The 22,406-nt window shown below is 41.5% G+C and overlaps 1 protein-coding gene across 4 annotated transcripts in view; it reads right to left on the reverse strand.

The window, feature by feature from the left end:
• Positions 1–21,630, reverse strand: part of Samd12 (sterile alpha motif domain containing 12) — a 439,438-nt gene extending 417,808 nt beyond the window's left edge. For 2 of the 4 annotated variants that reach the window (XM_021183955.2, XM_029469730.1), the window contains exon 1: positions 21,490–21,630. In XM_021183955.2, coding sequence (XP_021039614.1) covers positions 21,490–21,502 — 13 coding nt within the window. In that variant the 5' untranslated portion in view covers positions 21,503–21,630. The remainder of the gene's footprint in view (positions 1–21,489) is intronic. The other 2 variants (XM_021183956.2, XM_029469731.1) reach the window with 1 other exon arrangement.
• Between the last annotated feature and the right edge of the window lie 776 nt (positions 21,631–22,406).

Here is a 22,406-nt window from a genome sequence, read left to right on the forward strand (position 1 = left end):
ACTTTATATGCCTCAGTATAGGGGAACGCCAGGGCCAAGAACTGGGAGTGGGTGGGTGGGGGAGTGGGTGGGGGAGCGGGTGGGGGGCTTTTGGGATAGCATTGGAAATGTAAATGAAATCAATACCTAAAAAACAGAGTTAACTAATGGTAAATGAGGTCGAACAAAGCAGGTGTTCTCATAAAAATGGAGAGAAATACTAGGAGTGTTATACCGGGGTGGGGGGGGTGGGGGGTGAAGGCCACCTGAGGCCAAGAGGACAGGTCAATCTTAGGGAAAATTAGCCCACTAACACCATATATTCCATGAGACATAATGAGAAAATCTGATCAAGCCTTTTTAAATCTAAACCTACAGGAAAGTATCTAAGAAAGGGAAGCCAACCAGCGACCTTCTTCCTACCTGAGCCTTGGGGGTTTGAGTTGTATTTCTTAAGCCTTAAAAGCCATATAACACATATTATGTTAAACAAAATCTAGTGTCTTGGGGTCCGTGAGTCTTCAGATGTTGGCACAGTGTGGTAGTATTCTCATCTTCTGTATTAGATAGGGACTTGGATCTTTATCAATTGCAGAGCTGGGTGCCGCTGCAGGGTTGGAAATGGAAAAGAAAAACTGGTGTTTTAAGACTGAAAAACCGATCCTATCTCCATGGAAAACACATCTGTAGAGTGGGAAAAAAAAAACAAAAAACCTGAAGTTGAAAAAGCTAAATTGAGGCTCTTAGATTCTTCAGATGTGAAAAGAGAAGGCCAAAGCTGGAACAAAAGAAATCATGGTGGCAAGGAGGTTGCAGGTCATTTGTTTAGAGTCGGGATTGGAAATCCTTTTCTGTGCAGGGACAGACAGTAAAGAATTTAGACTTTACAGGCCATCTCAATTGTTAGAACTGTGTAACCTGATTTTCATGTAGCAAACAACACTGTTTAAACTAGTGAGCACACGGGTATTGCAAGAAAACCGGCCCTCATTTGTTGACCTCTGGCTTGCATGGAAAATAAGTTAAATGTGGAAATAGACAGGACAGTAGGGCCTGGGGAGTTTTCAAGGTTCTGCGATCTTCATGCTCTCCACATTTGGTTCTAGAATTGTAAACTCTGAGTCACAGCATGTCAGGGTTTGAAAGGAACGTATGAAAGTTACATGGTTTAACAGTACCATTTTACTGGGAACAGTATCTGGGGAGGTCTGCCCTCCCCATGGCTGAATGACATGGGCAATACTGGAGTTTCCAACTGCGGTTCAGCAGTGACTTATTTACAGTTTCCTTTGCTTGTCTCTGAGTATAAGGACTCTTCTAGCATTTAAATTATCACTTTAAATATAACATGGACTGTACATTTAATACATATTACTGTACATCAGCAAAGCATCCCACAGCCACCTAGGGACGCGTTCCCATCTGAGGAACCTTCAGGCATTACCTGTGTATTACTCATCCCCCAAGTCATTTTTGTGCTTCTGATTATTATATTCAGATATGATATTTTTAAGTGGTTGTGAAACACACATCCTCCTTCTTTTCTCTAAGGATTTTTCACTTTCTAATCTCAACAGTGTTTTTATGTTAAAAGCATCATGGAGAATTTATTCAAGCCAAGCACCGAAGCGTTACTTATTCAGCCTCATGACAAGAAAAGCACACATCACAGACATGCATTATCAGAATACAACCACAGTCAACTCCAACCAAAGATGAAAGATTTCCACTAAAAAAAGCCATCAAAATATCTTATGACTGCTATGCAAAACCAAAAACCACCCAGAGAAAAGGTTAGAATAAAATATGCCAAGTCCTCGTAGTGGCTGTCTTTTGAAGGTAAATCCATGGATAATTCTTTTCCCTTTTTCTTTCCAAAGGAGAAATAAAATAGGCCCACAATGACAATTGTTTTAAAGTGTTATTTTTAAATAGGGTAATATTGCTGTGCTTCATACTTTTTCAAAATTATTCGTGCATTTCTAATACTATTTTGCTTTGTACAAGGATTTACTAAATTAGACTTAAAAAAAACTATGCATACAAATTTTACTTCGGTTTAAACATACAATGTGCTTATGAAACTAAATACATTATTACTTTTCCTCATGACTATTCAGTGGTCTGTCTTTGTTTAAGTATATCCAGGCACTAAATTCCCCTCACTTTGCAATTTCTAATACAACTCTCTGTTCATTACTCATCTATGAACAAATAAGCCTAGCATGGCGTTAAGATGCTACCTGAATTTCAAATGTGTAGGCAGAATTATATTTCAACATGGTTTCTCTCTCCTTGCTTTTTCAGGGAATCTTCAGCCCACTGATGCCTCTCCAAGAGCTGAAGTTCAGATGTCACAATGAAGGACAAGAAGCAATCTTCTATGTAACACGACCAGACCCAGGGCTGAATCCTTGTTTGACAGTTTGCTTCCCAAAGAGGCCAGTTCTGCAATAGCAAGCTCGCAGGCCCAATTCACTGTTGGGTAGAAGCAGGCAGAGAGCAAAGGGAGCTGGTAGTAGTCAGAAGAGACAGCTGCATACTAGCCCTTGGGGTTACTCCTCCATTCTAACTTTAAAAAGAGTCAGTCAGCAGAAAGGAACAGATGGGAAGAAGGTCTCTTGGATCAGTCAGCAGATTGTATGCTGGAATCAAGAGCCTAACTACTGCACTCTTCCCATACAAGTGGCTTCCCGTACAAAGAGGCTTCCTAAGCCCACCAGGCCTGGACTCCATAAAATCATTTCCCACGTGCCTTTTCTAGATTGTTTTCCTTAAAATCATTTCCTTACCTCAAGTATAAGCAGATATGTGCTTGCCCCCAGAATGCATATTTGGGGATGAATGTATTATTGGCATGCCCACTTTCATCAAATGCACATGGAAGGTAGTTATGAAGCTTCGGTTTTATCCTACACCCCATTTTATATTGTTCAGAAAGCCTTATATTATTATTAAGATCTGAACTGAAACGACTGTTACTCAGATCGTCTACTAGGCACCATATCTTCTTCTTTGAATTCAAATACATCAGAAAAGATAATATAAATTTAGTAGAAAAAAATCACTGTTTAAAAGAATCCTCTTTAGTGATGAAACCTACAACATATGTGTTTAGGTCATTGACATTTATGGAAATAACATGAGAAAACACATTTTGATTTAAAAATACCTGAAAGCAGATAAAAAGGATGGACTAAGACATGGATTCTGGACCCAGGAGTTAGAATTCAAATGCTGGACTTTCTCCAGGTAATCAGCTTAAGAAAAAAAGACCCTTGTGGTATCCTGTAAAAGGACCTTCTCCCTTCCCCTTAACTGGTCAGTTCATGAGAATCAACAAACATCACTACCACCTGAATAGACGTTCCATTCTTTCGGCTTCTGGGACCCTGTTTGGGAATGTGCCTGGGAGCTGTGCTTCAGAGGTCTTGCTCATTCATCAGAGAGAGCTTTGATTCTCCCTTTGTGCTTAACTGTTTAAAGTGGGCTCTTCCAACAGGCATAGAGAACGTAACCCTTCAAGTATTAGAACTTAACATTTAACATTATCAAACTGTGGAGTGGAGTTGGGTGCTTTGCAGAAGCAAATACAGGAAGCGAAGTAAAGATCAACTAAAATATAAAATTATTAGTAATATAAATGAAATATTGAAAGGTCTATTATATCCACAATATAGGGTACTAAAGCTTTTCAAAAAAAAAAAAGAGTTGAGATTTTAAAAATAACTACAGAAATATTGAATGCTATAGAATCTAGAAATGAAAATACAACAGGAAACAAAGTTTAAAAACAGATGAAAAATAGCAAACAATTTAAAAAATAAGAGTCAGTATAACAAATATATTATCCCAAAACAGAAGACAAAGAATGAATGGAGAAAAAAAAAAACAGACAAAAGAAAACCAAATAAATAATTAAGAAAGCTCAGAAATGAATGCTGTGTTTTCAATTCCAAAGATCAATATACACCACACAACAGATGAAAACAGACTTGTACTGGTGATCAGTCTTATGAAATTCCTGGTCATTATGATTATTGTGAACCTTTAATTTCAAGAAGAAAAATATATATCATACATATACATGATCAAGAACCCAAATGGATTCAGATTTCTTTTGTTTTCAAGACTGGAAATAATATATTAAACCCTTCAAAACTGTAAGGGCAGAAAATTTCTAACTTTAAAAAAAAAGAAACACATGATTAGTGAAGCACAAAGGGAGCTCTCTTTGGAGAGGGGGACCTCTGAGCCACACCACCTGGGTACCTTCCCAGGGTACAAGAAGGTGGAGGATGTGCTCCACTGAAACCATGGTGAAAAAAGAAGTATGACCCAGGATTCTAGACCAGGAAATCTAGCCCTGTTACTTCAAGCAAGTGCAAATCACAGTTACTGGAAGACAGAGACTGTCTTCAACTTGTATATCAAATTTATTATGCTTTATGACTTAAAAAAATTAAAGTCCTGCTTGGAAGTAGAGATCACTTTGTGTCTAACTGTAAAACAAAACAAAACAATAATGCAGTGCTTCTAGACGGTTACTGAGTCTGGGATTCTGTAATATCCAGAACAAAAAGGACCTAACAGCCTCCGTGCTACAGGAAAGAGAAGTAGATGACTGTGGAATATTAGTGAGTCACTAGGTAGAGAAGACAAAATTGAAATTCCAGAAGAATGAGATGAGTGAAAACCTTGTTCAGCAAGAACACATTGAAAGTAAGAATGGAACACAGCACAGAGATAATAAAAAACAAAACAATACAAAACCAAACAATGACTGTGAATGAGCACATGTGAATGAAGGGGTAAGGGGGCCTGGTAAGCATTACATACAGTACATAACTACAGCACATGACTTCAGTTACCTTGAATACTGTCCCTGCATCACAGAGTCATGCCATAGCATCCAAAGGAAACCATATTCTTTTTTACTCTTTTGTTTTTGTATTCCATTGCTTTACTCATTTATTCACCTTACATCCAGATTTCAGTCCCCTTAGTCCCAGTCACCCCTCAAACAATACCTTCCTCCTTTACCTCCCCTACTCCTCTGAGGAAGGGGAAATTCCCTGCCATGGGTACCAACTCACACTGGCACCTCAAGTCATTGCAAGACGAGTCACATCCTGTCCCACTGAGGCAAGATAAGGCAATCCAGTTAGTGGAACAGAATCCACAGGTAGGCAACAGATATTCAAAACTTTTGACCCCAACCTTTTTCTGTCTAAAAGACATTCTAACTAGCGAGGTTTTCAGTGCCTTTAACAAAGACCACTAACACCTCACAGCCCAGAGCAAACAGAAAGTGATGACACCTTCCAAGATTTGGACAGCATGTTTTGCTGCCTTCAGACTCTCATCATTGACCTGATGAGGTATTACAGTTAAGAATACCAAGTTAATCAGCCCCTTACACTCAAAAGCATGCAAATAAATGGATTAACATTTTTATAAACAACTATCACGATTTATTAGACTAGCATGTGCTACTTTAGGTATAGATAGTTGTTTATAAAGCCCAACGAATGCTAACTCTCCTTGGATAGAATACTGGGTATATCTGGGTAGCAGATACATTTAGTAGCAACAAAGCAGACACTGAAGTTATTCAAAGGAGTTAGAATACACGAACCATGACTTTCTACATTGTTGTGGTCTTAGTGAAATGTTTAATTTCTCTTGGTCCAAAACAGAAATAATATTAAAGTCAATTTCATAAGATTATTAAGAACCGCTACTGGCCATCAACCAGAGTGTACTGGCTAAAGAGCATCCATCCTACCTGCTAATACTACGGGTTTAAAAGCTGAGCTATTACAATGCTAGTTACTATTGTTAGTTTCCAATTTATCATTTTATGATTTTTTTCCTATATGGGTTCTCTGAAGATTTTAATAATCAGGAAAAATAACCCTTAGAGTTTAACCTTAATTTAGTTCAGCTATTCAGAAGATTTGGTCATGGAGATCAATTACCAAAAACTAAAATTTAAAAAGTTAGAAAAGAGAAAGTTGAACCTGCTATCATATTGAGCCATCAACTAGACTTCTTTCCACTGTCACACGAGCTCTGGTTGCTCTGTCCTTAATTTAAAGCAAATTCCATTTGAAATAATAATACAAACTCTATAAACAACTAATATTAATACACCACTTAAAACCTTATCCAAAGTGGGCTCTATGCCACCTCTCCCACAGAAGTCACAATAAAACGAACCAGGCCACCTAGTTCTAATCTCAGCTCTGACACTACCTGTTGTGACCTTGAACCTGGGACCTCACGCCATTATTTACAGAATGGAAGCCGGAGTTCTGCTCAGCAGCCAGCTCACCATCCGTAGCTCAAACACGAAACAGTCCTTTGGAAAGCTCTGTGCAGTACGAAGCCAGGCTGTGTGATTTTAATGACAGTCTTGGGGTGAGCCCCAGCAAACACATAGGTGCCAAAGCTACCAGCTATTGAGTTTCAATTTAGAAACTGGCCAGACTCCCTACAGTCATGGGGAGGCTGGAGTGGCGAAGAGCTACTTAGCTTAGCTGTGTTAGAGAAATCTCCTCCCTAACCTACAAACATGGACATGGCCTTAAAACTCTGGAAACCCAAATCTTAATCCGGCTGAGAGCAGGAAGGTGCCCTGGAAAGAGAAGAAAAGAGAGACCGGCTTTCTATCCAGGCAAAACTGTAATCGGATTTTTTCTCAATCTCGCTTTTACCTTAACCTTTTGCCACTATCTCTAAACGTCCCTGTTTTTCGAATGCAACCCCAGGCAGTGGGATCAGAGTGCCTCCTTGAAGTGTGTCCCGATGACTGACAGAGCCACTACTAAGCCACAGCACGAGGCTGACCCTCCACACAAAATGGACCAAGATGAGAAGTCCTCTCTCCTCTTACACCTGAGAGTAATAAGCCTTCGTGTCCCATCTATGCTCTACATAGTTACTGCAGAAAAGAGAAACAAGAAATTGCCAAAAATTCCCAGCCAGAGAATTAAAAGAATTGCCTGCTCTTCTAGAAGTATGAAGTTTGATTCTCAGCACCCACGTGGAAGCTTACAATCATTCAAAACTAGTTCCAGAGGATCTGATGCCCTCTTCAGACCTCTTCTTGCACCATGCATGCATATGATACCCAGACATATTTGTAGGCAAAACATCCATAGGCATATATAAAATAAAATGTAAAAAATTGTGTAGGTGATTGTATCTTAATCTGGCATTCACCAAAGTATTTTCTTTTTTTTTATAAAAGATTTTATCTATCAATCTATCTGTCTGTCTGTCTATTTATTTATTTATTTATTTATTTATTTATTTATTTATTTATTTATTTAGTATGCTTATAGTGTTCTGCCTGCTATCTATCTGTCTGTCTGTTTATTTTTTTTTCATGTTTATAGTGTTCTGCCTGCATGCCAGAAGAGGGCACCAGATCTCATTATAGATGGTTATGAGTCATCATGTGGTTGCTGGGAACTGAACTCAGAATCTCTGGAAAAGCAGCCAAAATTCTTAACCCCTGAGCCATCTCTCCAGCCCCATTTAAAAAGTATTAAATAGAAAATGAACAATCATTTTCTTAGTTCCAACACCAGCGGCAGTACTTAGCTGTCTATAGCTGTGTGACAACTGGCAAACAATCTAATGTTTTATATTCTTTTCATTTTATACATGAAGGTAATAGTGATCCTTACTATGAAGATGAGTGAGTTTATATATGACATTTAGAACAAGGCATATCATACCACTCAGATTTACTGTCTAGTAGCTGTGAATTTATTTTCCAATTTCAATATTCTTTATCTAACCCCATCCATCCTTCCAAAATTAACAGTGGCTTTTCTTTTTAATCCCCTCTCTCTCTCTCTCTCTCTCTCTCTCTCTCTCTCTCTCTCTCTCTCTCCTTCAAATATTACCACTTCATTAAGTCATAAACTCGTAGTAAACACTTTCAAATATTTCCTACGAAAACCAAACCCTCCATTTCATCTTGTTTCATGTCCAGGCACAGTCACTTGTCTTCTTTGGCTATGTGTGTGATCCCTGTGACGTTGATCTTGTTCACTATAACTAATCCCTCTTTCTACATGCATACAATCTTCTTCCCATTGCCATCCAAATGCACTAAGAAGAGTCTCCTTGTATGAGACTATTCCCCAGTCAGCCAAGTGCTGGCCATGCAAACATAAGGCCCTCAGTTTGATCCCTAGAATACATTTATTTAAGAAAAATAGCCGGGCATAGTGGTAAGTGGTGTGGCTCCAGCCCTGGAGAGGCAGAGTCAACATAATCCCTGAAGGTTTGCTGCCTAGTCTGTCTAGCTTAATGGGCAAGCTCTAGGCCAATTAGAGAACTCATCTCAAAATACAAGGTAGATGACTCCTGAATAAGATTTGAAGTTTGTCTTTGCACATCCACGCACACATATGGGGACAAACATCCGCACCGAATAGAGTAGTTTCTTCCTTTGAGGCCTATCAATATTCTGAACTATCATGATGCAGGCTTGCTTCTCTATTTGATTTCAAATCGTTTTGCGCATTGGCAAAGCCAGTGAGTGGGCAGGCCCTATAACACACTTATTGGTTGACTCTATACATCATGAGTGATTGACATTGGACATAGTAGAGGACTCCCATGGCTACTTCTTCTTGCCTCTTGAAAATTCTCCTTGCCCCTCTGAAATGCTACAGTCACATGGTTCTCACACCAGCATCTACTGCTTTGGCCCACATACTGCCTTAAATGTGTACCGAGAAAAATGTGAAAAAGGCAATGTGTGAACATATGGGTAAAGGCATTTGACAGGGAAGAGATATGAGCAGACAGAAGAAACTTAAGATCTGTTGTGATCCTAGGAAGAGGAGTACATTTCTTAGCAGTAGGATGTAGTCCTGGAAAGAGGACACAGCCGTTTTGGAGGGCCCGGAAGTCGAAGAACTTGGATTCCATTGTATTGTCAGTGGAGAGCCCCTGACCAGTTAGGATTAATTATATATCTGCTCTTCCTTACAATTAAATAATCCCAAATCCACGATCTTTTACCCCCTAGAAAACATTTCTAACACCTGTCCTTCCTGTTATTCCCCCACCCCATGTCTATTACCTTGTGTATTATTCTGTTGCTCTGATAAAATACCAAGACCAAGGCAATTTATTGAAAAATACAGTTAGTTATTTGGGCTTACAGTTCTAGAGGAATAAGAGTCCATCAAAGTGGGGAAGTGGAAGGCGTAGATGTATAGAGTCAACCAATAAGTGTGTTATAGGGCCTGCCCACTCACTGGCTTTGCCAATGCACAAAAGCAATAACAGGAAACTGAGAGTTCACACCCTTTACCATAAGCATGAAGCAGGGGGAGCAAACTGGAAGTGGTGGTATTTATTTAACCTCAAAACAAGTTCATAATTCTAAATGCCAGTGCTTACTTAGCAAACCAAGGTCTCCTGATAAGATCAGTGAGAAATGAATCATAAGCAGACATGGGTTGGAGGGGTCTCAGTAAGACTGAGGTGGAGAAAAATTTATTCCAAGCAATCAGACTTTTTATACACTTATCAGAAACAGGATATAATGGTAGCTTCCAGGATAAAATGGTGTTTGCAAGCTATACAAGGTACACAAGATCAATGCCTAAGACTAACTGCCCTGTCAAATTTCTATATGAGTCATTGACCTCCAAGGGACACAGAGAAAAAAAGGGGGACCTGAACACCTGCGGGAGTACTGTGGTTTCCTAGAAACTGAAAGACTCACATTGGCCTGGGAGCCACAGATTCTAACCTGAAAAATCTATGATTCATGCCTCTCAAGGAAGCTATTGCAGACCAACTTCATGATTTTCCAAACCCAATCACATACTTCCTCCAGCAAGACTAGAACCTCTAAACCTCTCCAAGGAGCAACACCAACTGGAGACCAAATGTTCAAATGCTGAGACTATGAGGGGTGTTTCTCGTTTAAACCACCACATCTTATCACAGCTTCTCCTCTATGTTTTCATTTTTGACTTTTGTCTGTCTACACTAGGACTAACCTTTCCATTGTAGTTAAACAACAAAACATACAGTGACCTTTAGTAACTTGTTGTGATACAAAGAAAGGGTGCAGTTTGCTCTCACGGCCTCCTTTTTATATTTAAAACATGAATGTTTGTTTGTTTGTTTGTTTGTTTGTTTGAGACAAGGTCCCACTATGTAGTTCTGGCTGGCCTCAAATTCACAAGAGATTCACATGCCTCTGCCTCCCAGTTCTGGGATTAAAGGTATGGAACACTACACTTGGCTAGAGCATAAATCCTTGATTGAACTAATTAATATCCAGGAGGGAAAGTCTCAATGACCCTAGAACTGTCTATACCACTGGGTGCGATTAATGAGGTACAACATATAGAGGGTACGTAAGTATCTATTATCAAAGAAAAATACCAATTATCAGTAATTACAGGCTGGATGAATTTGGATGCCAGGATGGGCAAACCATGGCAATAAAAGCCAAGACGCGGTGTTCTATATGAACAGATATAAAAGTATAGTGAGCTAGGCTCACAAAAATTAGAGACTTACTCCAACAACTTAGAAGAAATGTCTGTAAGAAAGAGTACAATTAATATTTTATTTTTATACTGTCCATCATAAATCACTAAGGTTTCTAAAAGACAACTATTAACGAAATTCAAATTACCAAAATGGAACATGACAAAATAAAAACAACACAATGCTAGGAAAATGCAATGACCTTTAAATCTGGCAAATATTCCCACAAAGCCCACATTGGCTGAGAAGTTGTGTAGATTGATAAAAAGTGTTTTATTATGAATCCAAATTCCCTCAGTGCTTAGATGGGGTGTGGGGGGGGATCACATATACGTGTCCAGGAGAGACTATTTGTGAAAGGGCAGTCCAGTTGCAGCAAGAGAACCAAGCAATTTGGAGTCATCAATACCATGAGATGACCTCTAAGAATAGCAGCAGTGGTGAAAGAGAGGCAGCGGGAGCCTGGAAGTTAGGCAGTGTGTGCTGCAGAGGGTGGAGCCAGACAAGTGACCCAAGCCCTTGAGAAGAGCTCAGAAGGTCTCGAATGTATCACAGACATTGGATATTGCGTTGTTTACACTGTTGGTGAAACTTTTAAAGTTGTATGATTTATATTGTGAAGTTAGTATTAACATGCTGTCTTGGGGATAAATGAGGAAGGAAAGGTTCTGAGTGAAAAGCAATGTGTTTACATGTCAAGTTGACAAAGGTTCAGTTGTGATGGCTAGTATTTCAACTTGACACAAGGTAGAATCATCAAAGAGGAAAGAACCTCACTAGAGAAAATGCCTCCATAAGATCAGGCTATAGGCAAGCCTGTAAGGCATTTTATGAATTAGTAATTGATGGGAATAGAGTCAATCTTGAGATGGTAGCCTTGGTGCTAAGAGAAAGCAATGGGGATCAGGCCAGTAAGCAGCACTCTCCATGAACTCTGCTTTAGCCCCTGACTCCATGTTCTTGTCCTGCTTAAGTTCCTGCCCTCAGTGCCTTTGATGATAAACTGGAATGTGGAAATGTGAGTGAAATAAACCCTTTCCTCCCCAAATTGCTTTTTTGTTACGGTGTTTTATCACATTAGTAACCCTAACAACAACAACAACAACAAAATCCATGCAATGACCCATGGCTGTGGCTAAATTCTGATGCAAATCTACTGCCAGACCCACTTCCTAGCCAAGAATATCATGATTTTGCAGGCAAACCAAATACTGCTCTTAGTGCATAAATGAACAGCTGATAAGAGACTCAATTCTCATTGCAAAATACAAGCTTCTTCCTCGACATTTAGCCACTGTAAAAACAGCAAACCTTCCCTTAGGCCACAAGGTTAATGTCAACTATCCCTCAGGCAGAACTAACTCATCTTAGCAGGAAAGACCAATCCTTTCAGAAACAGTGAGCTGTTTTCTTCCTTTTCTAACTAAACTTGATTTTTGCAAAACTTTGATATTTTACTTTATTGTTTACTAACTCTGTGTGTGTGTGTGTGTGTGTGTGTGTGTGCGCGCGCGCGCGCGCGTGCGCGCGGGGGGGGGTATATAGGGTTTTATTCATGTGACAGCAATGTCTAAGGCTGGAAGAGAGCATCAGATCCCATAAAGCTGGACTTACAGATAGCTGTTGACTGTTCACTATGGGTGCTGGGAACCAAACCCCAGTTATCCCCAAGAGCAGCAGATGCTCTTAACCACTTTGTCTCTCCAATCCCTGCACTCAGATCTTAAAGCTTGTCAAATCAAACCTTTCTTGTCCACATACTTGCCAAAATTTCCCCCAAATCCAGCTCACCTTGGCATGTCCTCCTCTGACTGCTCTCCCAAACACAACAGTTGCAAAACTAGTGTCCAGATGTCCATGACTTCTCACAGAACCTACTCAAAAAACATTGAGCCTTTCTCCTTGAAATGCTAATGTTGGTGACATTTTTAGGCAATATCCACACTGATGTGGGGTGTGTACTTGTCACAGCCACACAGCTGTCCTCCTCCATTCCTACCCAACCAGCAGAGCCCATGATATCCTGAATCTCTTCTTTGTGTGAGGCCTCCTGTATCAGAAGAAGATTGGGACACAGAACGCAAATCCCTGTGAAGTATCACTGTGAGAAACAAAGCTTCCTCAGAGAACAGGTTGGCAGTTCTGTACAAGGCTAAACTATTTTTTTTTAATATGCTGGGGAGAGGAATGCGTCTATATGTTTGTGTGCCTATTTTGTGACCATGCTCATCTGATGTGTGTGCATGTGGAGGACTGAAGTTGACTCCAGGGGTTGGTCTTTTGTTGTCCCCCTTTCTTTTATTCCAAAAATGATCTTTCACTGAACCTAGAGCTTGTCATTTCAGCTAGACTGGTTGGCCAGTGAACTCCAGAGGTCCTGCTGTCTTAGCCCTCTCCACTGGTGAGCTTTCAGATACAGGGCACCACACATGGGTTTTGCATGAGTGGTAGAGATCTGAACTCAAATATGAACATTTCTACAGGAAGCACATTTCCACCTGAGCCATCTTCCCAGCTCCTACAACACTTGCTACAAGAACATAGTTTATTTGACTTAAAACTCCTACTCTGGTTCACACAAGAGAAATGAGTAAGTTACGCAAACTGGAAGCAGTTGTTTCCAGTGGTTCACTAATAACAATCACTGACTAGAAACACTCCACCTGTCCTGGATAAGTATCAGTATTTCCACAGCACAGAATATTGCTCAGGTTCTACTCTTCAGTAGCAACAAGATGTACAATGGCATTATGTGACATTCTAGAAGAGGAAAATCACAGAGAGGGAATCCAGACCAGTGTTGTCAGGGACTATATGAGTATAAGGCATGAATGAACTTTGCAAGGTGTTAGAATTGTTCTAGCTCTTCATTATAATGTTGGTTATAGGGATATGTGTTTTCCAAAAATGTGAGAACTATAAAATTTTACCATAGATGATTCACACCCAAATAATCCAAGTTTTAAAAAAACCTTTAAAATATTAATATGAAACCATAAAGTACAGAACAAGAAATGAATAAGAAATATGCATCTATATCTATATTGAGAATGGATTCTATAAATACATTTCGAATGGAGGCCAAGTTATTGAAAATAACACTGACACAATTGGAATGATACTTTTTCTGGACAGAGAAGGTACGAAGCTTATTTTATGTCCGCTTAAAACACATTTTTGCTATAATTATTAATATGGTGTGAATTCATAGGACAAAAAAGAAGCTACTTTTATTTCTTATATAATTTCTCCATCAAGATTTATGCCAGCAGGGCAATATCTTTCATTTCACACTTGACTCTTCACAGCCTAGTTGGGAAAGCTATCATTTTTCCTCCAGAATATTTTAGGATAGTCTATATCACTAAGGATGTCGCTTGAGGCTTAGAAAATTTTCATATTTCTCTTGGGCACATATGCCAACATTGTTGCTGATGTTCTTCTGCAAGGAGACCTAACTCTGCCTAATTTTAATTGGGACATTGGCCCCATTCCTCCAGTTGACTAATGTCACTTCCATAGAGTCCATTCATATCTCTTCTGTCATGAAAAAGCTGAAATTACTCTTATTTTGCCTCTATGTCGTGTATCTGAGTGATGGAAAGGAGGCAAGAAGGAGATGGACAGAGAGGAAGGTTTATGAAATTGATGTTTCTAAAGTAAGTTTGGAAGAGCAGTATTCAGGTGAGAGATGACTCTCTACTGAATATGTTCCTGGAACAATAGCTTCTTTTGCAATGCTCTCCTTTAGCCAGGTACGCCTGCTCCCATATTGAGTTCAGAGCAGCTTCAGATTACCAGCATGGCTGTCATAAGATTAGGCCCACTGGCATTTCTTTGTTCAAGAAAGGAAAGGCTAACAAGGCTCAGGAGGGATTCAGAAGGCACTCATTAGGCCCAACCCCTCTGACGTTTCTTTGGAGATATGGCTGCCCTTAAGTTGTTCCTGCTCCTTTAGATAGATCCTTACCTAAGCTCCTGAAAGTAACCCCAAGTAAACTTGGGTTTCATCAAATGCATTTAAGGTAGAATCATTTCTTTGGTGCCCTTCCTGGGGTGAATAAATATCTTTTCATATCTCCTTAGGAAAAGTTAAGCCAATACACGTATATCTTTTGTTGTCCTGTAAATACATGTCATCTGATTATGAATACATTAGAATGTGTTTTCAACTGAAGATGTTTTATAATGAATGTATCAATTACAGTTTGTTGGTACCATTCCACTTGGATACCTACCAGATACTTTGTCACATGGTTTAGCTACATTCCTAAGTGGAGGTTGAGAGCATGATCTGAGCATAGAGCTTAACATTCAATGAACATTGACTGAGCAACCACCAGCCTGTGTCTTAAACGTGCCCTTGATAGTATGGCAGCACGTGTGGTATGTCTATGAGGGCATGCCTCTTGGTATCCCCATCAGATTAATGGACAAAAGAACCTCAGATAATGTTCCATGCATTGCCCAGAAATACAATGAAACGCACTCTGCACCTCTGGATAGATGGTCAGTTTGTCTAGCTATACAACCTGCATGTGTAAAGCCACCGTTACTACTTTAGGCCCTACAGTGAAGAAACCATAAGACGTGAAGGTTGAGAAGAGGGCCTGAGCCCCCACTGTGTCCCAGGACAGTTGAGGACCACCTCCATCAAACAGTCTACAGAGATCTTGACACATCACTTGAGACCTTGGCTGTGCTTAACAAAATGCCACAAATACCTTCCCCAGCAGTGAGGCACCCCAGAAGCAGCAGGGAGTAAAGAAATCCAATGTGCAACCTACTCCTCCAGGCCTCAGAGATCTGGGAAGTTGGCTGTGGGAGGCAGTGAGGCGGGCCACCCCTGTCACTGGCAGCTGTGCCATCCTTCTCTGCATGCAGGGAGGGAATGGTACAAGCAGCTCTTGCACCCACACTTTAGCAAAACTGGACTAAATATAGCCACCTTTTTTTCTCTTATGAGCCAGTTCAGGGAGGGCGGTACTGTTCCATTCCACTTCAGAACCAGGCAGGAACCAGCATGATATACAGGAGCAGAACTTCTCTCATTTGCTCCTATGGCTTCCAAAGAGCCATATATATGCAAGGTCCAAATGGACTAGAGAGTGTTGAAGTTCTACATAGCAAATGACAGTGCCCTTAACAAAAGGAATATGCTAAAGTAGACTCAGATGTACTTTCTTGAACTTTCTTGTCCATAGGAAACAACCAGACTACTAGCATTTGGAAGAAACCCCTTTTGGAAGCACACATTATACATACATGTTCCATGCCCTTTACCCACGACCACACCCATAAATCCTAATGAAAGGCTCACTCAATGCTGCTACTCCTCCATTAGCCTGTCCCTAAATGCCCCATTTGTTCTCAGACCTCCCACGTTATCGTTGCTTGTAGTTTTATTTAGCACTTACAGCACTCTGTCTATTGGGTTTCTCTCTTTCACCAAATTGTAGGTAGGGGAGGAGGAGATGGGAACAGAGAGGCTCAGGCCTCTTCCTTATTAATTCTGCCACTATATCTGCCCTAGTTCTTTCCACAAGGACAGCATCTCATATCCATTGCCAGAAATAGGAAACCTATCTAAAGACCCTCTTTCTCCTAATGAATAAAAGACATAGCACCTTCAAAGTTTAAGGCTTTATACCCCCGATGGCTTCTCGATGACATGTCACCACAGCAGCTACCATGACTCAGCGCTTCACTCAATTCTACCGGTAAAGGTTTCCAGAATTTCCCTATCTCTATTCCAGCCCTTGTGCATTCTGGCCTATGAGAACAGCAAAGCGATTGAGGAAGACAGGGTAAGATGAAAGAGATGAGTAAAGCCTGAGCTATGTAAGGCAACCATGGGATTAGACCAAGCCCTGTTTGAAGCAGGCTGCAAGAGCTATGGGAGTGGCAAGGACCGCTGCCACATTGAGTTTCCTATCCCAGTTTTGAGGCCTCTTATTCATGTAGTCACTCCCTAGGAACTTTCAATGATGAGTAACCAGTCCACGGTTCTTATTTCCAAACACAGTGGTCAAGAGGAGCTGATGAGGCAGGTAAATCAGATCTGATGAGCTAGAAAATAAAATGAAATTAAGCAAAAAGGGAAGAGGAGGAGAAGGAGGAAAAGGAGGAGAGGGAGGAGGAGGAAGAGGAGGAGGAGGAGGAGGAATAGGAGGAGGAGGAATAGGAGAAGGAGGAGGAGGAATAGGAGGAGGAGGAGGAGGAATAGGAGGAGGAGGAGGAGGAGGTGGAGGAGAGGAACCATTAATGGCATTTGTAGTGGAAGAGTGCCATGGACTGGGCTCAGTCGTCCCCTCTCAATCTGTGGGAATCAGGGTTCCGGCAGGTGTGCATGGAGTCGGCGAGAATTGACAAACAGACACAAACACGAGAGAGTGGGAACATTTGGATTGAGACACCCATCGTCTCACTGCTTCTACAGGTAGACAGTGTTGGAAATTCCTCAACATGGTGGCCAGTATAGGATTCAAATAACTCATAATCACATCCGGTAACTTACCGAACTCTCATTCACGCATTCATTCAGAGAGCACACATTGGCTAGACATAAGACAGAATGAAAAGGGAGTTATAAAAGTCTTGGTGGAATAGCACAATGGCAAAGAAGCCTCTTGTCCATTGCATGGAGCAGAGGGTTTCATCAAAATGCTTCTGGTCTCTCTCCTCATCCTCTTGCAGGGATAAAAATAGAGGATAGTAATCTTATGTGCATGCCTCTGGGAGCCACAGGGCACAGGCTTCAGCAGGAAGCTGTGGATGTCATTTCTTTCTGCTTTAAGGCTGTGTATGAGGGGTGGAGCCTCTACAAGGGTGAGTTCACCCAAAGAGCAGTATGAACATGCTCACTGACTAAATGACTCAGAGTCTGAAAGGTGACCCAAGATGATCGCTTGTGATAAAGGTGGTATTGTTATTCCTTTCTAGGGGCTTCGTTCTTAAACCAAGGTGGGTAGGGTAAGCATTTATTAGGTTTCCAAACCCAGTATCCCATGGCTTCGACAAGTGCCTATTCTCTTCCTCTTTCCCAGCTGTTAGTTAGCCTTTCAAGAGGCTCATTCCAGAAAAACTACAGACTCTGAACGCTGAATGGGTAGTAAGATGTCATTAGACAGACTAGTATAATCAATTAAGAACAACAACTCAGATCATAAACGTCACTTAGAGCACACAGCTTTCCACTTGAAATACTTTGCTGGACAGGAGGGGGAGCTTCTAGTGCTGAAAATTGGAACTCATCTTCTTGCCATTTAAGAAGAGCTATTCTGTTTGCCCTGCTGTAGAAACACTAAGAGCAGGCTGCTCACTCCTCTTAAAACAAAACAAATAAAACACAAAAACAAAACAAAACAACAACAAAATCCACCAAGGAGATAAATCCTTCTCTAGCTCTGTGAAACATGCACTTATTCATGAAACAACTGCTGCCTCCTAAGTTCCAGGCACTGCTCATAGAATACAGAGACAATGATAACCCTACCTCTAGTGGATCAGTATTTCTGGATCTACATTTCCCCCTCTCCCTATAATAGTACAACTAATTCTGAAGGTCAGAATCACATCAGTGAGTAGAGTTGCCTTCATGTTGTATGCATGGAGAGCAGATGACTAGAGATTCTTCCTTTAAAAATATTCATCATGACCATACAACCTCAGCACAATGCAGACTGTAAGAGGATATTCTATCCCATGTTTGAAAAGCACATGTATGGGAGCAGGTACAGAAATAAAAGCACTCATAATTCTACCCTGCAAATTGTCATCTTTCATTAATTCATTCATTCATTCATTCATTCATTCATTCACAGAGGGTACACACTGGGCTAAACACAAGACCTAAACATAACACATGAAAACCTAAGGTAATTATGTAAAAGTTCAGGCACCCATAAATGAAAAACAAAGCAAACGCCACGGTTATGGCTAATAAACAAATAGAATTTTCTTAAATTCAATGTAATATGTATGTATGTATGTATGTACATGCATCACAGTAGTTATAAAACAGTAAACAAAGGACCCCAATTTCCACCTTAAATAGGAAGCCACACATTCAGCAAAATGAGTAAGTGCCCTACTTGCAATTAACGTTTTTACAAGTTCAAATTTACTTAAAAGGAGGGTTACACATTATAAAAACCTTCTAATTTGTTGCTAATTAGAGAACGTGGCTGGCATGAATAAGTAAAAAGTTAAAGTGTAAAACAGGTGCTAAACAGTAGACCTTTTTTATAGGGGAGGAATGACAGAGAGAATAAGGAACATTCATAGATAGCCTGTGTTCCAGGCACCCTTCTATAAAATCTGTTTTCTACTACACTGTTCCCAAAACAGTACCAAGTCCATTTTTTCTTCCAGATATAGACACAAAGGCTCAGATATTATTATATGCTATATTTCCTTTCAAGTTGCTCTAATAAAATTCTTCTTTCCTCGACTCACTATTTCTCAGCGAACATACATAAACTGGTCACTATTTGATCTTGACCTGTGATTCTGTACATGATGGTCACATGGGTTAGGAAATTTAGTCTCCTGATGATCTCAGGGCACAAAACTCTGAAGTAGTAGCACTGGGTACTGTTTCCTAAATCTCAAATGAGCACTAACAGGGCAATGCCATTCTCAGCAGGAGAAGAAAACAGTAGTTTTGAGACTTCAAACATGAGGGCTGAGGGGGGCCTTAAAACTTCCCATCTGTGGCATTTGGACAACTAAGACGACCTCAGGCACCCTTATGGAGTCAGTTTTAAGAGTTCCCCGAATGTCTGTTGTGCAATCCACAGGCAGTTTTTGAGGGCATGCTATGAAGCACGTTCCATGCTACTGCTTGGCAAATCGGAGTGTTTGGTCTCAGTCTCCCAGTGCTTCAGATTCCAGTGAGAGACATATTAAGTGTGATATGTGTACATTTAGGCACTGGTGCTAGGGAATATGAGAGCAGGAGGTCCCCATGGCTTGCAAAGGCAGAAGAGCTGGAAGGTCTAGACTGAGCTTCTACAGGAAATTATGTCTTCCGGGCCTCAGCGAAGTAACCAGGATGGGACTACTTCATCCTGAAAGAACTACAGACAGGAATCCATTCCAGGGAAAGTTTAAAACACTTCCTTCACCTGTCTACTTCAGTCCTCATTGTCCTTCAAACCTAGGTACTCTGTTTATTACACAGACTTTTCAATCAAGGAATCCATTAGAAAATAAAATAAGCTCTTTGAAGTCTACAAACACTTTCAGAGTCCTTGTTTTTGTAAGGCTAGGCTTTACTGATGCAAACCTCACCAGGCAAGAAATATGACTAATTCTATTCTATACTTCTCAGAGTGAACAGCAAATTATCTTTAAGAACACTGTGGACTGCCAAGTGGGAGGGAGTAGCCTTTACTAGGGGGACACAAAAGGGAGATCAAAATTAATGTTACCTGATGTGGTGAGGTGGAAGGGTGGTGGAAGATAAAAAGACTTGTTCTCAACTTTCACTGATTGATTTTATGTTGGCTTTCTGTTTCTGTGGCAGCTCTATCATCTCTGTCTGTCTGTCTGTCTATCTATCTATCTATCTATCTATCTATCTATCTATCTATCTATCTATCTATCTATCTATCTATCATTATCTGTTATCTACCAAACTACCTACATACTTTTCTACCTGAGAGAAGGGTAGAGGGGTGTGTGTTGGGGAGGTGGACATTTTTCCTGGCATAGTTGGAAAAGCTGAAAGTAGAGACATCTAGCTAAGAGGCTCTGATCCTGAGATCACCCAGAGTCAGTCCTGAGTTTACAGGTGTTGAGTGTGTGAGTTGGACCCTTGCTACTTCAAGTAAAGGGCCAGGGTATTTATTTCATTTGCTGTCTCCTGAGGCAGAGAGGTGAGGCAGAAGCAAGAAACCCTCTGGGTTTTTCTTCTCTGTAGCCTCCAAGGAACCAGCTCATTTCCCTTTGGCAAGCAGCCTGATGTTGCTGGCAACCACGCCTTCCTTTTCCTGCTTCAGGTCCCCTCTAACCCTAAGTGCACTCGGGAACCATAATTCTGGAAGTGAAGGTAGGCTCCCTTTATAATCCTACACTCGTTTCACTTTATCTCATCATAGAAGTATGAGACCTCTAATTTGACACCAGAAACCCTCCTGCTACACATGCCCTCCCATCCATCTCCCCCGGTCATATCCCCGGACCTACCCTGAACAAAAAGTCTGTCCTCTAAAGTAAGTGAAAGTGACGTGGAAAACTCCAATCCCTCAAAATTTGCCTGACCCAACTCTTAACCGGAAAGTACAACACAGGCAGGGCTGTGCAATCAAAATGGCAAACTCGAAGTCCAAAATTATACAAGGAAATAGGAAGGCAGTCTTCAAAGGAAAGAATTTCCCAATCCAAGCGGCTGACTTACACTGATTCTGTGAACTTTGCTAACCCCTAGGCAGGACTATACAGAAGCAGATGTAAAGACAGCCCCATCCTAGGGGCATGTCTTCTGCAGCCACTGCTGGTTACACACAGCGAGGGGTCCTCGACCCAATGGCAGTCGAAGCTTCTGGATGACGCACCTGGCTAGAGTCCTTTCCCACGTGTGGGTGGCCAAGCGTGCATCCCCAGCAATGTGGCCACCCAGCCTACCTTGGCTGGAGGGGAAGGGAAAGGGCAAGTCAGGGCTATTCCCTCGCGCTGGACTTCCCGGCTGTCCACCCATTTCCATCACAAAGCTGAGGACTGGGAGCGCTCTTTTTTCACCTTCTGCCCTGAAGTCCTGCTCACCTACACCTCTCTCAAAGGCAAATGAAGCAGGTGCCTCCTGGCCTTGCAAGGCTCAGGTGTGCGCCAAGTGGTACAAGGGAGAAGGGGCCCGCTTGCCGCCACCCCCTTTTCTCTCCTCCCCACCGGAGCCAAGCTTCATCAGGGATGTGTGGATTGGAGTGCGCGGGTTAAGAGGGAGCTTAAAACGCCCCAAGCGTCCCTTACCTTCCACAGCCATTCTCTCAGAGCTTGCCTAACGCATGCATAATTTTCTTGGCCGAGGTACTCCTCCTGCCCCGCGCTCCCCCCTCCCCTTGCTTTCGCCTAAATATTCTGCGCTCATCTGCTCCAGGACCAACCTGCTGCGGTCACGCAAAGCGAACAGCCAGCTCCTGCTCCGCGCGAGGCGGCATGGGAGTTGTAGTCCGTTCTTGCACAACCTCCCAACCCCCTCGAAGCCTCCCATTTGTCCCGTGCAGCTCGATTTCGCCACCACAGTAGGATCATATATCTAGATTCTGTGACATAGGACTGACTACTTGCTCTTCTACGGACCTCGAGAGGGAACCCCGAGAGTGATGGATGACATTTGGGAGGACTACATCTCCCAGACTGTCGTGCTCCTAGTTTCTTTCAGCTTTGAGAGAACTCTTGATTGAGACCTTAGCTGTCAATTAGAAGCTTTTAGGCACCTAGCAGTCTTTGGGAGAGAGACAGCAGGGCAGTGGACTTGGCGGGCCACTGGACTCTGGGCGTACTGGATCAGTGAGGAGCAGATGCGCTGGGGATGCTTGTGGCAGTCCCTCTGGGCCAGAGACTTACTCCACAAGGTGCAGTTAAAACTTGTTCTCAGTTATCCTGAAATATTTGGAGGTGGTGAGATGTCCCTCCAGGAGAAACAGCTGACTTCTGAACCTCTTGATTGTTCACAGAGTTAAATACTGACGAGGGTAGGATGGCTTTAAAATCTTCCAAAGACAATATCCTAATGAGGCTGCTAAGATTATATTTGCAGGGCATCAGAGCATGGGATAGCTGGATTCCAAAGTGAGAGGCTGTCAACTTTCCTGGCTAGGGTGTCCCTTGGCTGCCTGTGATAGAGTCTTAACACTCTACACAGTTCAGTTGCTTTCCACCTCTGA

Source organism: Mus caroli, chromosome 15, assembly GCF_900094665.2.
Source record: "Mus caroli chromosome 15, CAROLI_EIJ_v1.1, whole genome shotgun sequence".
Taxonomy (NCBI): domain Eukaryota; kingdom Metazoa; phylum Chordata; class Mammalia; order Rodentia; family Muridae; genus Mus; species Mus caroli.